The sequence below is a fragment of the Pipistrellus kuhlii genome, unplaced genomic scaffold, assembly GCF_014108245.1.
Source record: "Pipistrellus kuhlii isolate mPipKuh1 unplaced genomic scaffold, mPipKuh1.p scaffold_m20_p_1, whole genome shotgun sequence".
Taxonomy (NCBI): Eukaryota; Metazoa; Chordata; class Mammalia; order Chiroptera; family Vespertilionidae; genus Pipistrellus; species Pipistrellus kuhlii.
This window is the reverse complement of record NW_023425404.1, coordinates 156,014,987-156,038,985: the sequence shown is the minus strand read 5'-3', so window position 1 is coordinate 156,038,985 and position 23,999 is coordinate 156,014,987. Positions and strand designations below refer to the sequence as shown.

Here is a 23,999-nt window from a genome sequence, read left to right as displayed (position 1 = left end):
CTGTTTAAATTCACTGGACCTCACTGGCAGAACTTAGCCACATGGTCATCAATATCTTTGAGGAACCCTGGGAATGCTATATTTTATTTGGGTATATTTCCAGTCTAAATAATACCAAAGCTCTGTTATTAAGGAAAGAGATATGACTGGATATTGAGTAGAATCTATGACAAAATTATTGATACGGCAGCTAGTGTTAAAAAAAAATAGCTCTCCCTTTTACTTTTGTGTCAACTGGGTTAGTTTGTAGTAAAATGAAATTGAACTAACAAGCAATGTATTCACAGCAAAAATTGCCTGGTTCTATAGAAAATTTTAGTACAATTACATCACAAGATAAGAAAACATTACACAGCTAAAGTCTAGTGAGAAAAGGAAAATTTGTTAATGGTTTAGATGTTTAAGAACAAGCAATGCTCTGGAAATGTCTTATCTCTTGAATCAGCAGTACAAGCTATTTGTAACAAGACCTAGATAACAGGCCTCATTCTGTGGTTTTCATCATCTAAAAAGTTTTGAATTCTTACAGGCTATGTGTCATAGGAAACAGAAGTTCTCAAGTTAGGAAATCAGTTAAAATAATTTTACTCCTCCCTGGCCATAAATATTCATTGGGAAATTTTCTTTGGCATCCTTAGTACTCTCTTCATTGCTCTCAATATTAATAATAGAAATATCCTATATAATAAAAGCCTAATATGCTAAGTGTCCAGTCCTCTAGTCAACCAATAAAAGTGTTATGTGCTAATGATATGCTAAGGCTGGTCAACTGCTCACTATGACATGCACTGACCACTAGGGAACAGATGGTCCAACTGGTAGGTTTGCTTGCTGCTGGGGTCTGGCTGACTGGGACTGAGAAAGACGGGCCAGACGTGCCCTGGAACTCTCCCACACTCCCTCCTTACTGGTCAACCTCCTGCATCCCTCCCTGGTCCCAACCGTGCACCAGTAAGGTCTGTTGGCCTGGTCTGTACCTTCTCACAATCCAGGACCCCTAGGGGGATGTCAGAGAGCTGGTTTCAGCCCAATCCTGCAGGCCAGGCTGAGGGACCCTGCCGGTGCACGAATTCATGTACAGGGCCTCTAGTTTTGAATAATTATGAAATCAAATATTGTTCCAAGTGTTGTATGCATTATCACATTTACACCTCACAAGGACCCCTGACTTAGCTACTGTTAATATCATCATCTTCTTTTTCTGAAAGATGAGAAAACTAGAACAACAAAACATTTAATAATTTACTCTGGTTGGTAAGGGGAAGAGCTGTATGAAAATCCAGTAGTTTCAACCGCAGATGCTGTAGCCTTAATTATCTCACTTTATTCCTCGCTACACCACATGGCACAGAAGAGCACAGATGTGAGGGAAATTTTACAAGGTTACAAAAGGTTCTGAAAAAGCAGACAACTTAAGTCATCATTTTCTTTTAAACTGACATCCTCATTGGAAAAACAGATGTACTTGATTATAAAAAGCATAAAAAAGAACCCTTGTGCACTGTTGGTGAGCTTTCAGATTGATTTGGTCACTAAAGAAAAACAGTATGGAGGTTCCTCTAAAAATTAAAAAGAGCCCTAACTGGTTTGGCTCAGGAGATAAAGCATTGGCCTGTGGACTGAAATGTCTCAGGGTCAATTCTAGTCAAGGGCATGTACTTTGGTTGTGGGCACATCCCCAGTAGGATGTATTCAGGAGGTAGCTGATTGATGTTTCTCTCTCTTCAATGTTTTAACTCTCTATCCCTCTCTCTTCCTCTCTGTAAAAAATAAATAAAATATATTTAAAAAATTAAAAATAGAACTGCCATATGCCATATGACCCATACATCTAGGTATATGAGAATCTATATACTAATTTGAAAACACAAATTTGGTAATATATACACCCCTATTTTCATTGCAATGTCATTTTTAATAACCACAATCTTGAAGCAAGATGGATTTGAAATTTACTCAATAACATCATATCAACAGAATGGAATGTTACTCATTCATAAAAAAGAATGAAACCTTGTCATTAGCAACAACTAATGAATCTAGAGGGTTTTATGTTAAGTGAATAAGTCAGATAAAGACAAATACTGTATGATTTCATTTTATATGTGGATCTAAAAGCCAAAAGGTAAAAACAAAATAGAGATAGATTCATAGTCATAGAGAATAAATTGATGATTGCCAGAGGTGGAAAGGAGTAGAGTGAAGGGCAAAAAAGGTAAAAGGAAATAAAAGATACAAATTTCCAAATTTCCAGATACAAATCAGTAGGTCATGAAGATGTAATGTGTAGCTTAGGAAATTTTAGCCAATAACATCATAAATATCCTTGTGTAGTGTCAGAAGATGACTAAAACTAGACTTTATGGTGACCACTTTGTTAGGTATGTAAATGTTAACTATGTTGTACACCTAAAACTATTATAATACTGTATATTAACCCTAGTTTAATGAAAATTTAAAAAATTCAAACATTAAAAAATAATGTTATCAGTTTTCTTGGGAAATCATCTTTTTTCCTAGATTGGATTTTTAACTAAAAAAAAAAAAAAATGTAGCACATGATCTTTGTACAGAGATTTTCAACCAATGGTAAACATTATCAACATTTTAATATATGCTTTCAAAATGTTTCTGCACCTGTAAATATGTATATGCATATTTATATATGTAAATAAATATCTGCAAAGATATTATTAAAAGTTTCACACTATATGCAGTTTTTAAAAATTTTTACATAATAGGTATCACATATTTGTAAAATATTAATAAATGCACATCTATATACTTTTTCTCTTTTTTTATTATTTTAATCTTAAAAATAATGGATTCTTTAAAAATGTAGTCTTGCTCTTATACTATTTTTAATTCATGTGTTTGTGTGTGTGTGTGTGGTACACCCAAATCTATGAGTAGAAATAGAGATACACTTTCAGTTTTTCCCAGGAAAATCCCTGTTGAAACTAGTCATTTTGTACAGATTGCAATATCACTGTAAGGAAAATAAAATTAAGCATATTTTATAAATTAGTATAGACACATTCAATTCATTGAATTAGGCAGATTTAGAAACACAAAATTTAACACAGAATCTGTACAAATTATTATAGTCTTATCTCTCTGCCAGTAAAAGAACTTGTAAAAATGCAAGGTGCTTAACTTTTTCCAAAGGTGTAACTTTACTTTTTGGTGTTATCACTTCATAAGGTATATAAATGTCTAATCTCTATGTTGCATACTGTATTGTAAGTCAACTGTAATTAAGAAGTGACCAAAATTAATAAGTTTTTGGATTCCAGTGGAAGGAAAATTATCTAAGAGTGAAAGTACATATTCTGCACATGGCAAATTCATTTGGGAGTAGATAAATCCAAGATTAAGACAAATCTATGCATTTTAGGAAGAATGCTAAAGGACATACAATGTTTATAAAATTTATATCTATATTTTCAATTCTCCTTTCTATGAGTTCTACATGTATGTGGCTTTTTATTTCCCCCCATATTAACTAACAAATACTTTCTGGCCATGAAATTTCAGCTCATACATTCAGAAAGGTTTGGGAAGTATATGACATACAAAAACTATTTTCTGAAAGGTTAAAGTGGATAGTGTACATGGGTAGGCTAAATAGTCATCAAACAGTGGTTAAAGAAAAAAGTGGTTAGAGGCCCAGTGCACAAAATTTGTACACTGAGGGGAAGGGTGTCCCTCAGCCCAGCCTGCATCCATTCCAATCTTGGACTCCTCAGGGATGGGGCCTAAACCAGCAGTCAGACATCCCTCTCATAGTTCTGGACTGCTGGCTCCTAACCACTCACCTGCCTGCCAGCCTGATCGCCTCCTAACAGCTCTCCTGCCAGCCTGATTGACACCTAATTCTCCCCTGCTGGCCTGATCGCCCACAACTGCCCTCCCCTGCGAGCCGTCTTGTGATGATGTGGGGGTGGCTATCTTGTGGTGGTCATCTTGTGGCAACATAGGGGCAGCCATCTTATGATGATGCAAGGGCAAGACACCACCTATGCTTTTATTAGTATAGATAGGGAAAGAGATGCCCAAAAGGAAGGGCTGCACAGCACCCAGCCAAGGGGATATTGATGGGTCAATGATGACAGCACCCAGAAGCTGGAGTTTCATGCAGTCATTGGTGGGAAACTTGTCATCAGTGGGTTTGTGATCTGAACTGATTGATAGATTTGGGATGGGGTTGAAATGCAGGTGTTTGATTATTTAGGTGCCTTCAGCACAGTTTCCATTCCTTGAATGGTCTGATTCTTGGTGTCCAGAGAGTTTTTCCTGATTTTTCAATCTCCTGTGTTGGGAAGCTTACAAAATGGCATTAAGGATTGCATTGTCCTACTGGCCTAACAGTTTCTTTCTGGTTTAACTTGCCCCTGCATATGCAGACTGTACAGGAGTGGTCTCTACAAAAAAATTAGTAATTTCTTCACTAATATTTTAAAAACTGTTACTGTCACTGAATTTTGAAATAAAAACCTGTTGTGCTCATGGGGAAACACAAATATATATATATATATTTGTGTAATGTATATATATATATACATTACTTGGCTAAAATGCATAAATGTTTTTAGACACTAAACTTATAACAGCTATATATCAAATATGGATCATTAATAATAGAATAATATAATTCTTAGAGGAATGCATATGATATACATTTTTAAGTAACAAGAGTTACTTAAAAGTTCAGCAACTCAGCAAGTGGTCATCATACAATATTTGAATATGTGATAACTGGAGTGATGAAATGTAAAATAAAATGCAAAAACAATAAGGAAAGTAGAAATGCATTATAGAAAGGTTAAGTGCATAGAAAAGATTGCCTGGACATAATTTAAAATTTAAGGATATAATTATTTAATTTCTATAAGGAGAAAAAAAACCTTTCATAGGACTCTACTTCAACCATCTAAGATATATTATTTTTCTGAAATATTAAACTGCTAAATCTTATGAAAACCTAAATTTGTGAAGAATTAATAGCATACTAAAATTTGACATGCTTCCTATTTTAGTATCTGATGGTTGCAGACATCCTGTTTCCTGGTCTTCCCTGGAGAATACAATTAGGGAGCCTCCATATTAATTCAGTGTTCAGTGTAGTTCTGATTCCATTTATGCAACAAATTGGTTCCTGAAGGACTTAGTAAAAAGTGACACCCCCCCCCCCTCCAGGCCAGACATCTTTTTAATATACTAAAGTATTTCCCTATTTAAAGAAATAGCATTTGAGTCCATTTGTAACATGAGTTTCTTAGAAGTAAAGTAAGTGTTTGCAACACACTACCTCACATGCTTTCTGCTGAAATTCATTTTTCCATCTCTCTCATTTCCAATGAAACTTCCATCTGTATGAATGTACAGTCTCACCAGTTTATAATATCTCCGAACATACCTTGACTTTTTTCATCTTTGCATCCCCTAGTGGAGAAAATTTTAATCAGAGGTACACATCAGAATTTTCTTGAAAGTTATATATATATATATATATATATATATATATATATATATATATATATATATTTCATACCAAACCTACTGAATCAAATGAGGAGAATAGAATGAACATTTTGAAAAGGTTCTCAGGTGATTCGATTAGTTTGCCTTCCTTCAGTAAGCTAAAGAGAGCTCTTGTCTAGCTGTGCTAGCAAAGGTATTTGAGAAACAATTAGTGAAAGGAATTCTATAATCTTCTAAATTCTTCCACATGGTTGAAGCCCAATTAAAGGTTTCTATTTAGCATCCCCCATTCTTCTCTATCTCTACCCTCATTCCTGTTTATGTATATCTCTGCTTTTCCACACTGCATTATTGTTCCATAGGGTAACCTCTGTTTTAGCCTGCCAGCTGTTTATCCTGGGAATTACTTAAGTGTAGAGACTATCTTGTATTTCTTTTTATTAACTTTCTCCACCATCCCAAGTCCTCTATATCTCATATTTTATTTCTTTTTAAAATATTTTTTATTTATTTCAGAGAGGAAAGAAGAGGGAAAGAGAGATAGAAACATCAATGATGAAAGAGAATCATTGATTGGCTTCCTCCTGCATGGCCCTGACTGGGGATGAAGCCCAAAACCCAGGCATGTGCCCTGGGAATCAAACCCTGACCCTTCATTCCACAGGTTGATGCTCTGTTCACTGAGCCAAACCAGCTAGGGCTCATATTTTGTTTCTTTTCTAGCACTTCTTACTACTGAAAATTATTTTATGTGTTGAGCTTTGTTTATGTGTACCCCCTTCATAGAAGTTAAGGTTCTTAAAAACAAGGAGTATCTAGTTCTCCAAATATACTTGATGAGTAAATGAACTACCCAGATGATTCATTTTTGTGTGTTTCCATCTATCATACCATCTACCCCCTTCAGCCCCATCTGTTTAGTCCTTGATCTACAAAAGCCAAACATGTTAAGGCTATAAAGAGGAAATGATTTTACTAGTATGTCCAGGTACCAAACAATCAATTTCATGTAAACCTCTTTATGAAGGAACTATAATCATATATTCTTTAGCATGGATAAATTCCAAGGTAAAAAAGTTAAAAATTATAGGCATCTAAACAGAACTAAAGCATTTGTTAATAATATAGGAAACATTACTTATACATTAGAAAATTTCTTAATTTTTGTTTGGGAATTCATGTATTTACTTATAAAAAGGGCCATGATGTAAAAGGGCACTATTCATTAAAGCTTACGATCAATTATTATACATGAACAAACACATCATTATACTTTGGTTATGTAGCACAGCTTTTGGCATGGGCAAAGTGAGTTTGTTTCCACTATCTGTATAAAATATTATCAGGATACAGACACTAGGCACCAAAATGAGTGGTTGGCTGGGAACGTTTATTTTTAGGACTGCCCTTCACCTCATTCTAGGTGAGGGAACCATCAATTTATCAGGATAAAGAAGAATTGCTTTTCTACTTGAATTTATTGAAATTGTTCTTCTTTGTCTGAGCTTAATATGCAGAATGTAGAGGCCCACACTCACATGGGGTTGGTTTCCTTCTCATGCATATATTCCAGAATGTCCCAAATCATCAACTGGTAATGCCATTGTGATTCAATTATGATGCTCTCAGTTACCCTGAGATGCACATAAAATGTTCAGAATGGTTAGTCTTAATATGAAGTAGGAACAGAGTGCATGGCTGGAAAATACTGAAGGAGATTGGTTCACTTGCTCTGTGAGTAGCTCCATTTATAAGAGTTTCTTAATTCTTTAATGGGATTAATATAATTATCATAATGTCATGGTTAGTAATAACAATTACCATTTCTTGAGTACTCACCAAGTGCTAGGATCTGTGCTACTTGTTTATGTATCTTATCTCATTTGACCTGCTTAGCAGCAGATAGATATCTTTTATTCCTATTTTCAGATGAAGAATCTGAGTCTTCTAAATATTAACTAACTCAATATGTGGTAGAATTTGTATATGAAAATTGAAATGGATTGGATCTAAAGATCATACTAAGTACTAGCCATTGTGGTCCTATGATGCAATGTTATAGTCCACACAAATGTAAATTATCAGCCTCTAAATTTCCAGTTGCAATGTAAAGAGCCAACTTTCACTTCAAAGTAAAACATTTCTGATGACAAACATGCACAACTTGCTTTGACCTCCATAAGAAGAAAGCACAAGAAAGGGAAGGAGAACAGAATTAAAAAGAAAAGGAAATCTAGGAGAGCAGAAAGGTGCAAAAGTGTAGTCTGATGGCCTGAAGTCTAAACAAAATCTCCACCATCTTTTGAAATTTGTGGGCAGGCTCTTAATCTCATCTGCCAAAAAAGATGACACTGCAGGCCCCTGCTTTACCCTTGAATGGGTGGCTCCATCTTTCTAGTCTTATTTCCAATTCTCAGTCACAGCTGGTCACCAGGTATTCCTTCCATTTAAATTCTCTGCTGGGAAAGCTATTGAGCATACTCTCCATCTTTCTATTATGCAAAGCTTCCCATGATACGCATGGGCAAAATGGAACTGCATCCTTGTTTTCCATTGCTTTCTGAATCCTTTATGCTCTCAATAAATGTTGAATATGAGCGAAGGCATGAGTCATGACAATATTCTGCTAAATGTATCATTTAGCCTACTCGATATGATGTCGTTAAAAAGTAGCATTTAAAAGTTTCTCAGAATTAGGACACGTGCTCTGTGACCACGTTGCTAGAAAGCCTGCTTTACTGGAACGGTTAGGGTAGAGATATGCATCTTCAGGACATGGAAACACTTAGAGCAGTGCTCGTTTCTCTTAAGTCAAGAAAAACCCAGTTCCGGGGCTGTGTCTACATCATGGTTAGGCAAATTAAGCAGCTCTGGGTATAGTCTTGGTCACCACTCTTCATCCATATGCCAGTGTGCTACCCGTAGATATTAGTCCTTTATGCTAATTTTTGTTCTCTCCAGAAACTCTTTTTTTAAAGATCAGTTTAGTCTAAATTCCTTCATCAGAGTAGAAAGATTTCAGAGTCAGATGAATGTGGATTTAAATGTATCTGGCGTCTGCCATGACCAGCTGTGTCAAGTCCTCCTTGCTTTGAAAAGCCGGCATTTGTCCTCCTTGTAAAATAGGGAAATGATACTTAACCCAACAAGTTGTTGAGAGGGTTTAATATTTCAAGTGTATAGTTAGGCGGGAATAAATGGTTAATAAATATCAATTTTGATGAGCGCCCTGGGCCACCTAAAGATATGGGGAAGGGAGGTGGTTTGAAATTGTGGCCACTTCATAGTAGTGGGTGGGAAAGAGCCCTTGGATGAGATATAAGGAGGTGCGCTCTCTCTGGTCATCTATTGAATTCCATTTATCCTTGTTAAAGACATTGGGCTACCTATCCCTAAGTTACTCCGTCTTAAAGGACTTTCACATCTTCTGTTCCAACGAATCCCTATCTGTTCAATATTCAAAACCAACCAAAGTACACATGGAGGAGGTTTTTCAGAGCGTTTGAAAGATTGGGACTTGGTCAGATACTGGGTCACAGGCTCCACTCCCGCCCTCCAGTGTGAATCTGCTGTTCTCTCTGCTTGCGGCTAGGGGTTTCCTTTCCATTTCCCCCCAGCGGCTTTCTGTGCTCAGGGTAGGCGGGGTGCCTCCATCCTGTGTGTGGTTTTGGGGTAGTAACCTCTGCTGGGGCGGCGGCTTCCACCCACGGCGGTGGCCTTGACGTCACGCCCAGGCGATGCCCAGTCCCGCCCGCCCTATAAAGCCCAGGTGAGCACCGCGCCTCCGTGACTTCGCACACCTCGTGCCAGCACCCGAGTCGGATCCCAGAGAGCCCGAGGCCAGCGCCCCGAGCCCGGCCTGACCGGCAGGCACCGCCGCTCACTCCCCTGGTCCCCCTGGTCTTCCTCCTCCTCCAGCCACAGCTCCGCGCCGCGCCGCTGCCGAGGGACCAATGAGAGCCGCGCTGCCTCTGCGGGCGCCCCTGGTGCTGTGGCTGCTGATCCTGGGCTCAGGTGAGCACATCGCGCTCCGGTCTGCCCACAGAGCAGTCGCCTTTTGAGATTTTCGGCAATAGTTCCTCTAAAAAACTGCCCTTTGGGTCCCCAACACTCCCGCCGGAGGCTCTCACAGTAGCTTACTCCCTAGGGTTACTCCGGGGGAGGAAGAGAAGAGCAGGCAGGTGTCCCATCGTCCCAGGCCAGGAAGAGGGTAGGGAGCGGGAGAACCCACTGTCCCCGAAGTTCAGCCGGAGGAGAGGAGACATTAGAGATCCTGTGCTCCAGAGCCTCCGCTTTACAGATAGAGAGGAACCAAGCAATGCCCAGAGAGGGGATGTGACCTCCGCAGCAGGAATCAGAGTCCCTAAGCCCTGGACCAGGCGTCTAGTCTAAATTCTGACTTGGTGTTTACTTTCTTAGAGGACCTCTTATGGTCCCAGGTTGAAGTTCAAAGCACCAGTGCTTTCTTGAGATCTAAAGGATAAAGTCGGGGCACCTTACCTCGTTCCCAGTTTTTTGTTTGTTTGTGTTTTTGTGTGTGTGTGTGTGTGTGTGTTTTTTTCAATGAAGAATAATAATAATAAAATTGACACTAAGAATCATTATTAACTACCTTCTATATTACTTTTTACATGTTATGTACATTGGCTTTTGAAAAGGTGAGCACGTGTCAGGGAAATCTGATACTTGCCTCTAGAACCTGTCTAGGGTTCTAGGAATAATGGGGCAGGTGGCATTCTAGCAACCAATGCAGTTGGTATGCGAAGCGATGGGAAGATTTAGACAATACCTGTTAAGTAGTTATATATATTAGATTCCTTTGCCTGCTTGGCAGTATTTTTTTTTTTTTTGATGTGGAAATTAATGTAGACTCTCTCTGGAAAAGAAAACCTTGATGAAAACAGCTCTGTAATTGGAACAGCTGAGTTTGCTTGTTGGCAAAACGTGGAGTTGCTTTCATGAGTGACGCAACCACAATAGCACCTATGCAACAACTGCTTTGATATCAGAAGATAAACATTTCTCCCTGAAAGCAGCTGACTGGCGAGAAAGACACCCTGCTTTACCTTTTCTCCCCTGGTTCTTTCTCCCACAGCCCATTATGCCACTGGATTGGCCGGCAATGACACCTACTCTGGAAAGGGGGAACCCTTTTCTGGGGACCACAGTGCAGATGGATTGGAGGTCACCTCGACAAGTGAGGTTTCCCTTGTGAGCGAGGTGCCTTCTGATAGCGAACTGTCTTCGGGGACCGACTATGACTATGCAGAAGAGTATGACACTGAGAGACACATATCTGGCTATCTCGTAGATGATTCAATTAGAGGTGAGTGGAGGCTAAGGCAAAAATGTATTCTACGCCGTGTGTGTGAGCAAAGCTAATTCCAAAGAAAAGCCACTCCCTGAATCTTCCAGTGGCTTTATGGTAGGTATGGCTGTTGTATAGCCTGCTAGGTAAGCCACACACGGAGATGGAAAGAGCTATATGAGGGCACATCCTATATGTCAAGATTGCTAATATATTTTATGTCTATTAAGACTAACCTCCACAACAACTCTATGAATAGGAGATATCATTTTACAGACATGATCACTGAAGCTTGAAAAGGTCCCATTAGACAGCAAGCAGATGAGCCAGAGTGAGAACTCCAATCTGTCTGATTACAGATCCTATGCTCTTTTCCACTGTGCCTCACAAACTATTCTGAAAGACAGACACTGACACCTGTTAGTTTGGTCTACTCTGCTTCTCAGATTCTGTTTCCTTTCCCACCACCACTCTTCCCTAAAGAAGTACATTCTAGCACAGGAGAGGAAAAGGAAAGGAGCAATTGGACTTTAGACTTAAGCACTAGGTGTTGAATCAATAATAACATGTAAATTATAATAACATCTTCTGGAAATATTATGGAAGAGATGTGCATGGATTTTACATTATTAAAGTCACAATTTAGCCCTAACTGATTTGGCTCAGTGGATAGAGTGTTGACTTGTGGACCAAAAGGTCCCAGGTTTGATTCTGGTCAAGGGCATGTACCTTGGTTGTGGGCACATTCCCAGTAGGAGATATACAAGAGGCAGCTGATAGATGTTTCTCTCTTGTTGATGATTCTAGCTCTCTATCCCTCTCCCTTCCTCTCTGTAAAAAACAAACAAACAATAAAATATATATTTTTAAAATCACAATTTAACTCCAAATCCCATTTGTCTGCTCAATAATAGTGAGTCATAGTTTTCTTCTCTTTGTCTGTTAGCTTTAAAGAAGAACATTTACTTAAAATGAGAGTATCTAAGTAGGGAGTAAAGATTGTTCATTACCCTCATATTACTTCAGAGTTTGAGGGCAGACAAGGTCATCAGTAAGTCAGATCTAAATATCCTAGTATCATCCACTGTGAAGGCAGGGCATGAGGCACTTTCTTTACCAACATTAGCTTCCTGGACTTCTCCCTTTCTGTCTGCTCCCAGAACTGGTGAGAGAGGACAGGTGATGCCATAGGGACAGTGACCCGCTTAAGTGACAGGTGGGAAGAGCTTTAGTGAACACTCCACTTTACTCCCTTGCTTAGGAACTTATACTTTGATGTATGGTGGGAAGAGGTCCATTTATAATTCTTACTTTTGGAGAAATTATATTAGAACATTAAGATTCTAGAAACTGTTCTCTTAAAGATGTTTTCAGATATTAACATTTCAAGAGGTCAAACAAAATTTTAGTGGTGAAAATGGCTAGTGGTTAAAATTGCAGTACATTGTGTGATAAGAGTGAACATGTTGGTTTAACTCCTTTTGAAAGGCTATTAAATCCAAGGGGTTATTCAGAATAGCGACTATTTGCATCTGTCTAAACTTTGTAATATGTCTGATAAAATGCAATAATAGCCATTTAAAATGTACCTATAGAGGGCTTATTATAACGTGTGGTATTTTTTTATTATCAGAGGAAAGTTTCAGTATAAAAATTGAATAGCTACCTATTAAACATAGCTCCTAATTTGACTATTCTTAATGCTGTTGTGATAACCTGCTGAAATATTTATAATATTTATTTGTTGTTTCTTTAATCTCTGGGGTGTATCTTGATACCCTTACCCATGTTTCTAATGTCTTCTACTTAGTGGATACTGTAGGCCCATTATGACTAATGAGATTATGACATTGACATTATGATAATTGACTCTTGTCATTGAGCTTAGCTCAGTACTTGCTCAGATAAATCTATTCAGGGATTAGTATGACAAAATGCACAGCTCTAACATGAAAACTCCTCCTCTCTGTATTTAGCATGTAGGCAAACTATACCCTGCATAACTATGACAATGAAAAAACATTCCTGTAAATCTGGGAGTTAAGATGAGTCTCTGAAGCATCAAGAACAAATATATTTGGACTCTTTATTTTTTCAAATTGATTGACCACAGAAATGAACCCCCTGGAATGTATAGATTAATTATAGTCCATTGTAATCTGGGGGTTGAAGAAAACTAATAATCTCTAATGTATAAGTTTCTGGTTTTTCCACCCTCAGGCAATGCACTCTAATTCCCAATTATGATAGTGAGCACTAGACCCATATGAATAAATAAAAGCCACAAATATGCCCATGTCCCACTTTAATCAATGACATTGACCTTTTCCAAGAGAAAACATTATGGAGTGGGAAAATGACAGGCTTTAAAGTGCCAGGACCGCCATTTGCAAGCAGCATGTCCCAGGGACATTTATCTTCACTCAACTTCAGTGTCCACATCTATATCATCTGGGTAACAATACATTCTACTGTTATTTGAGTTTAATTTAATTAATGTCCAGTACCAAGAACTTGGTTTTTACTAGAAATTTGAAAACTGTTCAAAACATTTTATGGGTTTTCTTGGACAGGTAACTCATATAATCAATAATGATAATTATGATACTAATAACTTCAAAATATGTTTTTAAGTGAATAAATAACAAAAGGATTCAGATGTTTAAGTGCCACACAATATATGTATTCTCTTTGCCCTATTATTGTGTATGAATTGTGTTTAATAAATGAGACAAATGTGGTCATTATTCACATGAGCTCCCACTATTAGGCTTTCTTTCTATCATGTTTTCAAAATGATATTCAAAATGAAGAGAGACTCTTGTCAATAAATCTTTTATTTTTTTTTTTTTTTTCAGTTGAACGGGTAGTTAAACCCAAGGAAAACAAAACAGAAAATGAAAATACTACAGATAAACCCAAAAGAAAGAAAAAAGGACAGAAAGGTAGAAGAAATCGAAAAAACAAAAAGAAAAATCCATGTAATACAAAATTTCAAAATTTCTGCATTCATGGAGAATGCAGTTATATTGAGAATCTGAAAAGAGTATCATGCAAGTAAGTTTTCCTAAATTATATAGAATTCTGTGTTTCTAACACCATGTCTGAAACTTCCAGCTGCTGAAAACGATTTTCATATTTCCAATGTATAAACCAGGAGTCTGCAAACCTTTTCTTAAAGAACCAGACAGTAAATATTTTAGACTTCTTGGGTCAAGATTATGTATATAACTTTATACAATAAATTAAAAAGTAACTGTGCAACCCTGAGAGATGTTGGTCTGTTGGTTGGGCATCCTCCTGTGCACTGAAAGGTCGAGGGTTAGATTCTGAGTCAGGGCATGTGCCCTGGTTGCAGTCTAGATGCCTGGTAGGGGGCATGCAGGAGGTGGCTAATGAATGTTTCTCTTTCACATTGATGTTCCTCTCTCTGTATCTCTCTCTGTCTCCCTCTCTCTCTCTTTCCCTTCCTCACTCTAAAAATCAATTAAAAATAATTAATTAAGATGTAAAAACTACCCAGCTGGCATGGCTCAGTGTTTGAGCATCTATCTATGAATCAGGAGATCATGGGTTTGATACCTGGTCAGGTCACATGCCCAGGTTGCAGGCTTGATCCCCAGTGGGGAGTGTGCAGGAGGCAGCCAATCAATGACTCTCTCATTATTGATGTTTCTATCACTCTTTCCCTCTCACTTCCTCTCTAAAATCAATAAAAATATATTTAAAAAATAAAATGTAAAAAGCATTTTTTGGCTTGTACACTTTAAAAACTCTGACAAATGGCCAGATTTGACCCATTGGCTGTATGTAGTTGACTGACCCCTGGTACATCATTTTACAACACAGGATTTACAAAATTTCTTTGTAAAAAATGACCTAAAGATATTTTTCACATAATGTTGTTCTATTGTCCTTCCCCCTAAAAGCTGCTAGTACATGAAATGATAGTGGAATGTATTAGCTGCATAACAATCACTGAACTCATCAGCTGGTCATAAAAGGAGCACAAAGAATGAAAAGGTGTGTCTTCCCAGAATAACACCCAAACTTATCTCAACTTGTTCTTCTATGAATAGATCTTTGGCTCAAAAGCACTGTATGTCTTATAATTTGAAGTACAAATATAAGGAGTGCCTTATTTTTTAAATATTAGAATTAAATGGCTATAATCTAGAAAGTAAGCCTAAAATATATAGAATGTTTTTAGAGATTATAATTTTGAAATGTGGGTTGCTTACAGATGTCATCAGGATTACTTTGGTGAACGGTGTGGGGGAAAGTCCATGAAGACTCACAGCATGGTTGATGGTGACTTATCAAAAATTACATTAGCAGTCATAACTGCCTTTGTCTCAGTTGTGATCTTCGCTGCTGTTGCTGCTGTTATTGTAGTCCAGTAAGTATGGCATAACTTAAAGATTTCTCATAAAATCATGCCAGGTTAATTTCAATATTTTTATTATAACATATTATGGTATTTTAAATAAATTATTCTATTGGTGGCACATGGTCTTTGGTCATATCTTTATACTCCATTGACAAAGATCACAGAATATGATAAATTTATGTTACTTTGACTACCATAAAAATTTAACATGTAAAGGCTTTTTCCATAAAATATAGACATTTTTTGAATTTAAAAATTGATCATTTTGTTCCATGTCATATTTCTACTCATGACTGCTTTCAAATTTCAGAGTGTTAGTATCCACTATGAGTATCTTAATCTTAAGCAAGCCTCCCAGAATCTAAGGCCTATTCAAAGTAGGTTGTCAGAGATACTGCTTTGATATTAAAAAGAGCTTCAAAACAGGAGCCCAGAAAAGATATGTCTTTGCTTTTATTACAATAGAATGCAAAATTCCAAATTAGGAATTGTATAGCATGATCCTATTTTACTTAGAGTTTATGTCTATGTTGTTATGGTCAAATGCAATATGGGAATTTAATTATTAAAAACACACAACATTTCCTCCATATGGAATTATGGTATGGCGTAGGAAGCAGGGACAATTCTACTACTTGTTTCACTCCCGCAATATCTTCTCTGTGCTCACAATAACATAGCACATACTTCACTTCATGACCAATGAATGCTAGAACTAGACTGTTCCAGTTTGTAGACACTGGTGGGTATGTCAAAATGCCATTGTCTGTCAAACAGAAGTTAGTGAATTAAGGAAGCTGGGAGAGGGTGTGAATGGCTCTGTGATGACTCATGTGCTACTGGAGCTTGGGAAAAGCAATAGACTCATTATTCTAATTTTAGGTCTTGGTAAATTACTTTAACAACTGGATTGTGTACATGATCCAACACTCTTGCCATTCAGGAAACAAGGGGTTATCTCTGCCATTGTTTACTATTATTTTAAATGCGGATCAGATAATGATAAAATGGCACATAAAAAAAAGTTTTATGGTGCATATAAAGTTTGATCTGTGGTTTAAATTTGTTTTGCACACCCTAGAAATGATTTTGATCTGTTAGTACCTCAAACTAGATATGCAGATGTGTTTAGGAAAGATACCCTCAGACAAACCATTATTATTTGACATAGGAGAGAAAGAAAAAAAAGTTGCCAATTAAAGATGTTTCCAAGTAATTATTTAAGACTGTAATTATTCAAGTTGAAATATTTAATAATCCTTTAGAAAAAAAAAGAAAAAAACTTTATCATGTTGGTTTGGTTTGGTGTGGGGTATAATGTATAATGGTCTATAAAAGATACACAAAAAGGAATTCCCCGTACTCATGAAAACCCAAGTGAATATATGATAAATAAAACTTTGATGACAGTAGAATGTTTTGTTCTCTGAAGGCTTCGAAAGCGATACTTCAGGGAATATGAAGGAGAAGCTGAAGAACAAAAGAAACTTCAACAAGAAAATGGAAGTGCACACATGGTAGCATAAAAGAAGATAATATTACAGGTTTGTATTTTAAAAGATATCATTAGATCACATACTATTATTTTGGAAAAAAGTATAGCATCTGTTAAGAAAAATGAGGGATATAAGTATTCTTAATTATGGATTCACTGTGAACACTGGCTACATTAAAGTGTTATTCTGTGAACATGAGGTGGAGTTCAATATTGAGAAAGGACTCTGTCCTTAGTATTATAAAGGATATAAACATGAGAGAAACATAGATGCTCTTATCAACAAACTTAGTGTTTAGTAGATAGAAAATTGGGTAAAGAACCAGACTACTAGGTGAAGTAAACTATGCCTCATGAGAAAGAAACTGATATTGTTGCAAAGGACCATCTTTCATCTTTTCTTCTGGCTGAGTACTAGTTCATTGTATATATAGACCACATCTTTTTGGGATCCTGAAAATATCATACTAAGCTAGCTAAGTAAGACAGAAAAAGCCAAGAACCATATGATTTCACTTATGTGGGATATAAAACTGAAAGCAGTAAATGAACAAATGAGAAAAATAAAAACGTATAGACACACACAATGGCATGGTGGTTTCCAGTGGGAAGGAAGGTGGAGAGATAGTAAAAGGAAAAAGAGATCAATTACATGGTGACAGAAGACTTGATTAGTTTGAAATGATAGGTTGATCTAGCATGATGGAGAGCCAAAGTCAGAGTGCTTGCATTACAAATGTGAGGTGGAGATAGCAGGTTGAATATCCTTTTATTTTTATTTTTATTTTTTTTAATTTATTTTATTGATTTTATACAGACAGGAAGGGAGAGAGATAGAGAGTTAGAAACATCGACGAGAGAGAGTCATCGATCAGCTGCCTCTTGCACACCCCCTACTGGGGATATGCCCGCAACCAAGGTACATGCCCTTGACCGGAATCGAACCCAGGACCCCTCAGTCCCCAAGCCGACGCTCTTTCCATTGAGCCAAACCGGTCCCGGCTGAATATCCTTTTAAAGAAATAGAGTAGGAAGGGTGAAGGGAGTGCAAATTTGAGAGAGTTTGTTTAGAGTATATATTGCAGTTTTTATTTTTAATTTTTTTTGTAAAGATGAGTTGAGCATGTTGGTAGGGAGAAGATAAGAAAGTATGGAGGGAATATTTGATAGATAACAAAGTGAACACTAATGAAGCAAACTTCTAGAGGAAGAGGGAGGCAAGGAGCTCAAAGACACACAATCAGTCAGAAGAAAGAACTCTGTTTCCTCATTTAGGAAAGATGTCCTACACTTAAATCATTTATTTTTTTTCCTTTGATGTGTTTAAAAATGACTTGAGATGCTTATTAAATATGCATATTCTTAAGCCAAATCCCAAATTAACTAAATCAGCATTTCCGTTTTAAATTAACACTCTAGATGCTTGCTTGGGAAAATACCACATTTAACATTGGTATATTGTAAGCCTATTACATAACTAACTCAGTAAACTCAGGAAATGGGTAGTTATTCATGCTAATGCTATATTCAGGTACTTATGCATGAAAGCATATTAATGTATGGACTTTAATGTGCTGATGCTAAGACTACCAACATGAATGAAGGTGGATTTTTTTTTTTTTAGTGTAACTAAAATTTCTTTTTCAATTTGTTATTTTTATATTTTATTGAATTTATTAAGGGTGACATGGGTTAATAAAATTTATAGGTTTCAGTTGTGCAATTCTATAATACAGCATCTGTATATTATATTGCGTGCTTACCACCCCAAGACATGTCTCCTTCCATCACTATTTCTCCCCCTTTTGCCCTCTGCTTCCTCCACCTAAGTAAGTCCCAGATGATTTTAGGTAAAGGAATATGCTGTGCTGGCACACGGTGGCTGCCTATTAACTGGTAGCTACTATTATTATGCTCCTCTACTAATTATCTTAAATTAACTGTATAACATAAATACACCGAGCCACTTAATCTTTGTTTTTAACTATGTCCCCTGCATAGATTTGGTTACTGTTGTTGCCTCTTATTAAGCAGAATTTGATGGAACAGGTTTAAGCATATTCAGCCTTCTACCTAAGTAGGCAGGTAACCAAAGGAAGAGGGATTTAAGTCAAAGTGATAGTCTGGCTCTGAAACGCTTGTAGCATTTTTCATAAGACATCCTAGAAATAAAAATTGACAGAAATTCTGATTCTTCGACATATTCTTAAAGCCGTATTGGAACTGAGCTTCTTTCTTACAGTTTATTTTCTTTTTGAACAGGGATCGGAGTTACTGCGAAGTCACAACCAGGAGTGATGAGTTGGTTCCGCTTTTCAGCGGATCATAAGAAAACAGAACGTTCTTGTTCTAATGGTTTTAAACTTTCAATTGTCAATTTTTATGCTAAGTCTTATATGTGTATATAAAGATGCATGGAGAGAAAAAGTATTTTTTCAGCTTGTAAATAATTTATTTAATATTTAATGGAAATGTATTTATTTTACAGCTCAATAAACTTTTTTTAATCAAACAGATTTGAGAGTTTGAATATTGAAAGTTAGTTTTGAGATTGCAAGACTCGGGTATTTTCTCATAACACTAAGGTGATTGTTTTAAAAGGATTTCTTCCTTTATCCATATTTTTTTTATTGGTTTATGTTCATATTCAAAATGTATTCTTTTTCTTAGAAAGCATTCATATGGGAAAATTATAAACTGGAGTCACTTAGTTCTCCCACAAATACTAGTGTCTCAAACTGGCTTTCCTATTTCATGTAGAATTTATTCAAGTCCTGGTAATTATAAGAGCCTCTAAAATGAACATTAGATACTGATATTGTAAAAGAGAGAAAATCTGCTCATCATCATCATCACCATAAATAAGAAGGTGACATGAATAGTTTGAATATTACAAATGTGGAATTTCAAGAGAATCAGAAAGTACTTAGATTTGAAACTCCCTAACATAATGGCATGGATGTATAAAGCATCTAAAATCCATACCTCCATTTCCTCCTCTTGCTACATTTTTTTACATCTTTTAAAACAAACACATGTGTATTTGTGGTGGGTACTCTTTCAGGAACATTAATGTTATGGAATGACTCACAGTCTAATTCCTGGCTGGTCAATTAACTTACCTGCATACAAAACAATTTTTAAAATATGTGGAGAGCATCTTGGGGAAATTAATAATAATCCTAGCAATCATCACACAGAATTTCATCAATGAAAGCTGCCTTACACATCAGTACTTCCATCAGTCTCTAGCCTCCAACTTATAAAATTCTACCCCGTTGATCATCTAATCACTTGCTTCCCAGCCTCACCTGCACATTGCCACTTGAGTTTTAAATGACTACATGCTGCCCAAACCTGTTTGGCTCATTAGCTAGACTCAGCATTGGTCTGCAAACTGAAAGGTCCCTGGTTCGATTCTAGCCAAGGACATGTACATTGGTTGTGGGCACATCCCCAGTAGGGGTGTGCAGGAGGCAGCTGGTTGATGTTTATTTCTCATCTTTATCCCTCTCCCTTCCTCTCTGTAAAAAAATCAATAAAATATATATATATTTTTAAAATGACTACATGCTCAGGTTCCCCTTTCTGATTTTCTTTTTTAAATGAATGGGGGCTTAAGGCTTTGTCTTTTGTTTTTGCTTAATCCCTTTACCTTTTTCACCAAACCCCATCCCCTCTGACAGTATATCATTTGTTTTCTGTATCTTTAAGTCTATATCCACTTTATGTGTTTGTTTTATTCATCAGATTTCACCTTTAAGTGAAATCAATGTTATTTGTCTTTCTTTTAGTAGCTTATTTCTCTTATCATAATACTCTCCAGGTCCATTCATACTGTTGCAAAAAGTAAAATTTCCTCTTCTTAAAAGCTAAGTGTAAATGTACCACAGTTTTTTTTTTTATTCACTTATCTACTGATGGGCACATGGGCTGTTTCTAAATCTTGGCTATCCTATACAATAAAAAGGTCATATGCAAATTGACTGTCACACCCTCACACAAGATGGCTGCCCCATGTAGTCACAAGATGGCCACCAGAAGATGGCTGGCAGGAGAGGGCAATTGGGGGCAATCAGGCCTGCAGGGGATCAGTTAGGCATCGATCAGGCTGGCAGGGGAGTGGTTAAATGGTGATTAGGTTGGCAGGCAGAAGCAGTTAGGGACAATCAGGCAGGGAGGCAGGCAAGCAGTTGGGAGCCAGCAGTCCCAGATTGTGAAATGGATGTCTGACTGCCAGCAGTTGGACATCCCCCGATGAGTCCTAGATTGGAGAGGCTGCACTGGGCCTCTAGTTGTAAATAATGCTGCAATGAACATAGTGGTGCATATATTCTTTCAAATCAGTGTTTTGGTTTTCTTTGGTTATATTCCCAGAAGTGAAGTTGCTGGGTCATAAGGCAGTTCCATTTTTAATTTTTAAAGGAAACCCCATACTGTTTTCCACTGTGCTGCACCAATCTGCATTCCTCTCAACAGTGCACAAGTGTTCCTTTTTCTCCAGCACTTGATTGCTGATTTATTAATGATAGCCATTCTGACAAGTGTCAGGTGATATCTCATTGTGGTTTTAGCATCTTTTTATATATCTATTGTCCATCTGTATATTCTCTTTGGAGAAAGATCTATTCATTTTTTTAATTGGATTATTTGGTTTTCCTTTGGTGTTGTAAAGTTCTTTATAAATTTTGGATATTAACCCCTATATGTATTATTGGTGAATATGTTCTCCCATTCAGTGGGTTGTCTTTTCATTTTGTTGATGGTTATTTTGTTGATGTGCAAAAACTTTTTAATTTGACGTAGTCCCATTTGTTTATCTTTTCTTGCCTGAGGAGACATATCAGAAAAAAAAAATTACTATAAGTAATGTCTGAGATTTTACTACCAATGTTTTCTTCTAGAATTTTTATGATTTTGAGTCTTACATTTAAGTTTTTAATTCTTTTAAGTTTATTATTGTATATGGTGTGAGAAGGTGGTCTAATTTTATTTTTTTCACATATCTCTCCAATTTTCAACACTATTTATTGAATATACTATCTTTACCCCATTGTATGTTCTTCCTATTTTGTTAAATATTAATTTACCATTGACCTGCATGTTTTTTATGCCAGTACCATGCTGTTTTGATTACTATGGCCTTCGATATATAGTTCAATATCAAGTAGTGTGATTCCTCCAACTTTGTTTTTTTTCAAGATTGCTGTGGATATGTGAGGTCTTTTGTGATTCCATATGAATTTTTTGAGTATTTGTTCTAGTTCTGTGAAATACATCATTGTTATCTTGACAGGAATTACACTGAATCTATAGATTGCTTGGATAGTATGGACATTTTAATGATGTCCATTAACATGATATATGCTTCCTTTATTTAGATCATCTTCAATTTCTTTCTTCAGGATCCTATAATTTTCCAAGTATAGGTTTTTTACATTCTAAATTTATCCCAAGGTATTTTTTTAATGCAATTGTACATGGGATTGTTTTCTTAGTTTCCCTTTCTAATAGTGTATTTTTGCTGTATAAAAATGCAACCTATTTCTGGATATGTATTTTGCATCCTGCTACATTACTGAATTTATCAGTTCTAGTAATTTTGGGGGGAATCCTTAAGGCTCTCTATATATGGCATTGTGTCATCTGCAAATAATGACAGTTTTATTTCCAATTTGGTTGCCTTTTATTTCTTCTTCTTGTTTGATTGCTATGGCTAGGAATTCCAGTACTATGTTTAATAAGAGTGGTGAAAGTGGACATCCTATCTTGACTATGAAATACAGAAAACAGTATGGTAATTACCAGAGAGAAAACGGTTTGGGTTGGGGGAGGTAGTCAAAGGGACATGGGGGTTGAATGGCAATGGAAGGAGACTTGACTTGGCATGGTGAACACACAATACCACATACAGATGATCTGTTATAGAATTGTACACATAAAACCTATATAATTTTATTAACAAATATTACCCCCAAAAATTCAATACAATTCAATAATAAATTTAAAAAATTAAAAGTAAAAAAGATTCTGTGAACTGGATTACAGATCATTTATAGATAAGTCACCCAGGCAAGTCAGTGTTTTGGCCTGTTTAGTGTAAAACAGTTGTACACCTGAAACTTGTATAATTTTGTTAACCAATGTCACCTGAATACAATAAAAATGAAGAAACGAAATCACTGAATTGCAAAATAATGAACAAAAAATAAAAAAAATAAAATATTTCTAGAAACAGAAAACAAACTAATGGTTGCCAGAGAGAATGGGTTTGGGGGAATAGGTGAAAAAGGTTGAAGGGAAACATAGCCAATAATATTGCAATAGCTTTGAATGGTGGCAGTTGATTACTAGATTTAGTGTGACAATCACATTGTAAGGTACATAAATGTTAAACCACAAATGTTGTACACCTGAAACATCTAATAGTGTATGCAAACTATAATTTAATAAAAATTAAAATAACAATATATGCTGGGGTGGGCCATTGGTATCTGTATTTTTTAAAGATTCTTAGGTATTTCCTATATACAATTTATGCTGAGAATCTCTGATTCACCTCAACCTAAACATTTACATTTTACATTTTCTTCAGCCTTACTCACTAGACATTTATTGTGGATGATTCAAGTATAGTGCTAGAATATGAGGCAAATCTTTGATATGCTTTCCTCCTTAGTTGGTGTGAGAAAGTGCAGTAAATAACTGGATGAGGTGTGTACTAAAATCCTTGGGTGTTCAGGGAGCTCTCACCTCACTCAGCCTGATAAGTTAGGGAGGGCTTCCTACAGAGATGCTACCCCAAGATTATCCTTGAAGAATGAGTAGGACTTACAGAGAGATCATTACAGGTACAAACAAAATTCTGAAGTCATTAAATAGCATGATCTGAAAGTGAAAATACATAAAATAGTTTAGTATTATTGAAACAGAAAGTGTGAAGTCAACAGGCTGCAAAGGCAGCTGGAGTGGTAAGGGCAGGGTCACATAGGGCCTTTGACTTACACTCTAGGCCACGAGGAACCATTTAAGCCAGTTGATCAGTACCATAAACTTGATCAGATTTGCATTCCAAGTAGGTCACAGGCAACCGTGTGTGAAAAGGGACTTGAGCCAAAGCCAAAGGGTGGAAGGTTGTCTTGGGAGCAGTTGAAATATGCCAAGTGAGAAATGAACACCTGGTACATCAAAGCAGGGAAAGAGAAACTCAACCTGTATTTGAATATTTTTTCTAAAATTGTTAAAAGCACAAAAATAAAGTGATTTATTATAAAAGTAAGGCTGAGCATAATGAGGAAGGTGAGAGAAAAGAAAAAATCTAA

The 23,999-nt window shown here is 36.5% G+C and overlaps 1 protein-coding gene across 1 annotated transcript; it reads left to right on the top strand.

Annotated features, from left to right (window-relative positions):
- Window positions 1–9,376: 9,376 nt before the first annotated feature.
- Window positions 9,377–19,143, top strand: AREG (amphiregulin). The gene is made up of 6 exons (XM_036413796.2): window positions 9,377–9,498; window positions 10,580–10,810; window positions 13,651–13,849; window positions 15,036–15,191; window positions 16,615–16,726; window positions 18,940–19,143. The coding sequence occupies exons 1-5, from the start codon at window positions 9,438–9,440 to the stop codon at window positions 16,706–16,708; spliced, it is 741 nt and encodes a 246-aa protein (XP_036269689.1). The 5' UTR covers window positions 9,377–9,437; the 3' UTR covers window positions 16,709–16,726; window positions 18,940–19,143.
- Window positions 19,144–23,999: the final 4,856 nt, after the last annotated feature.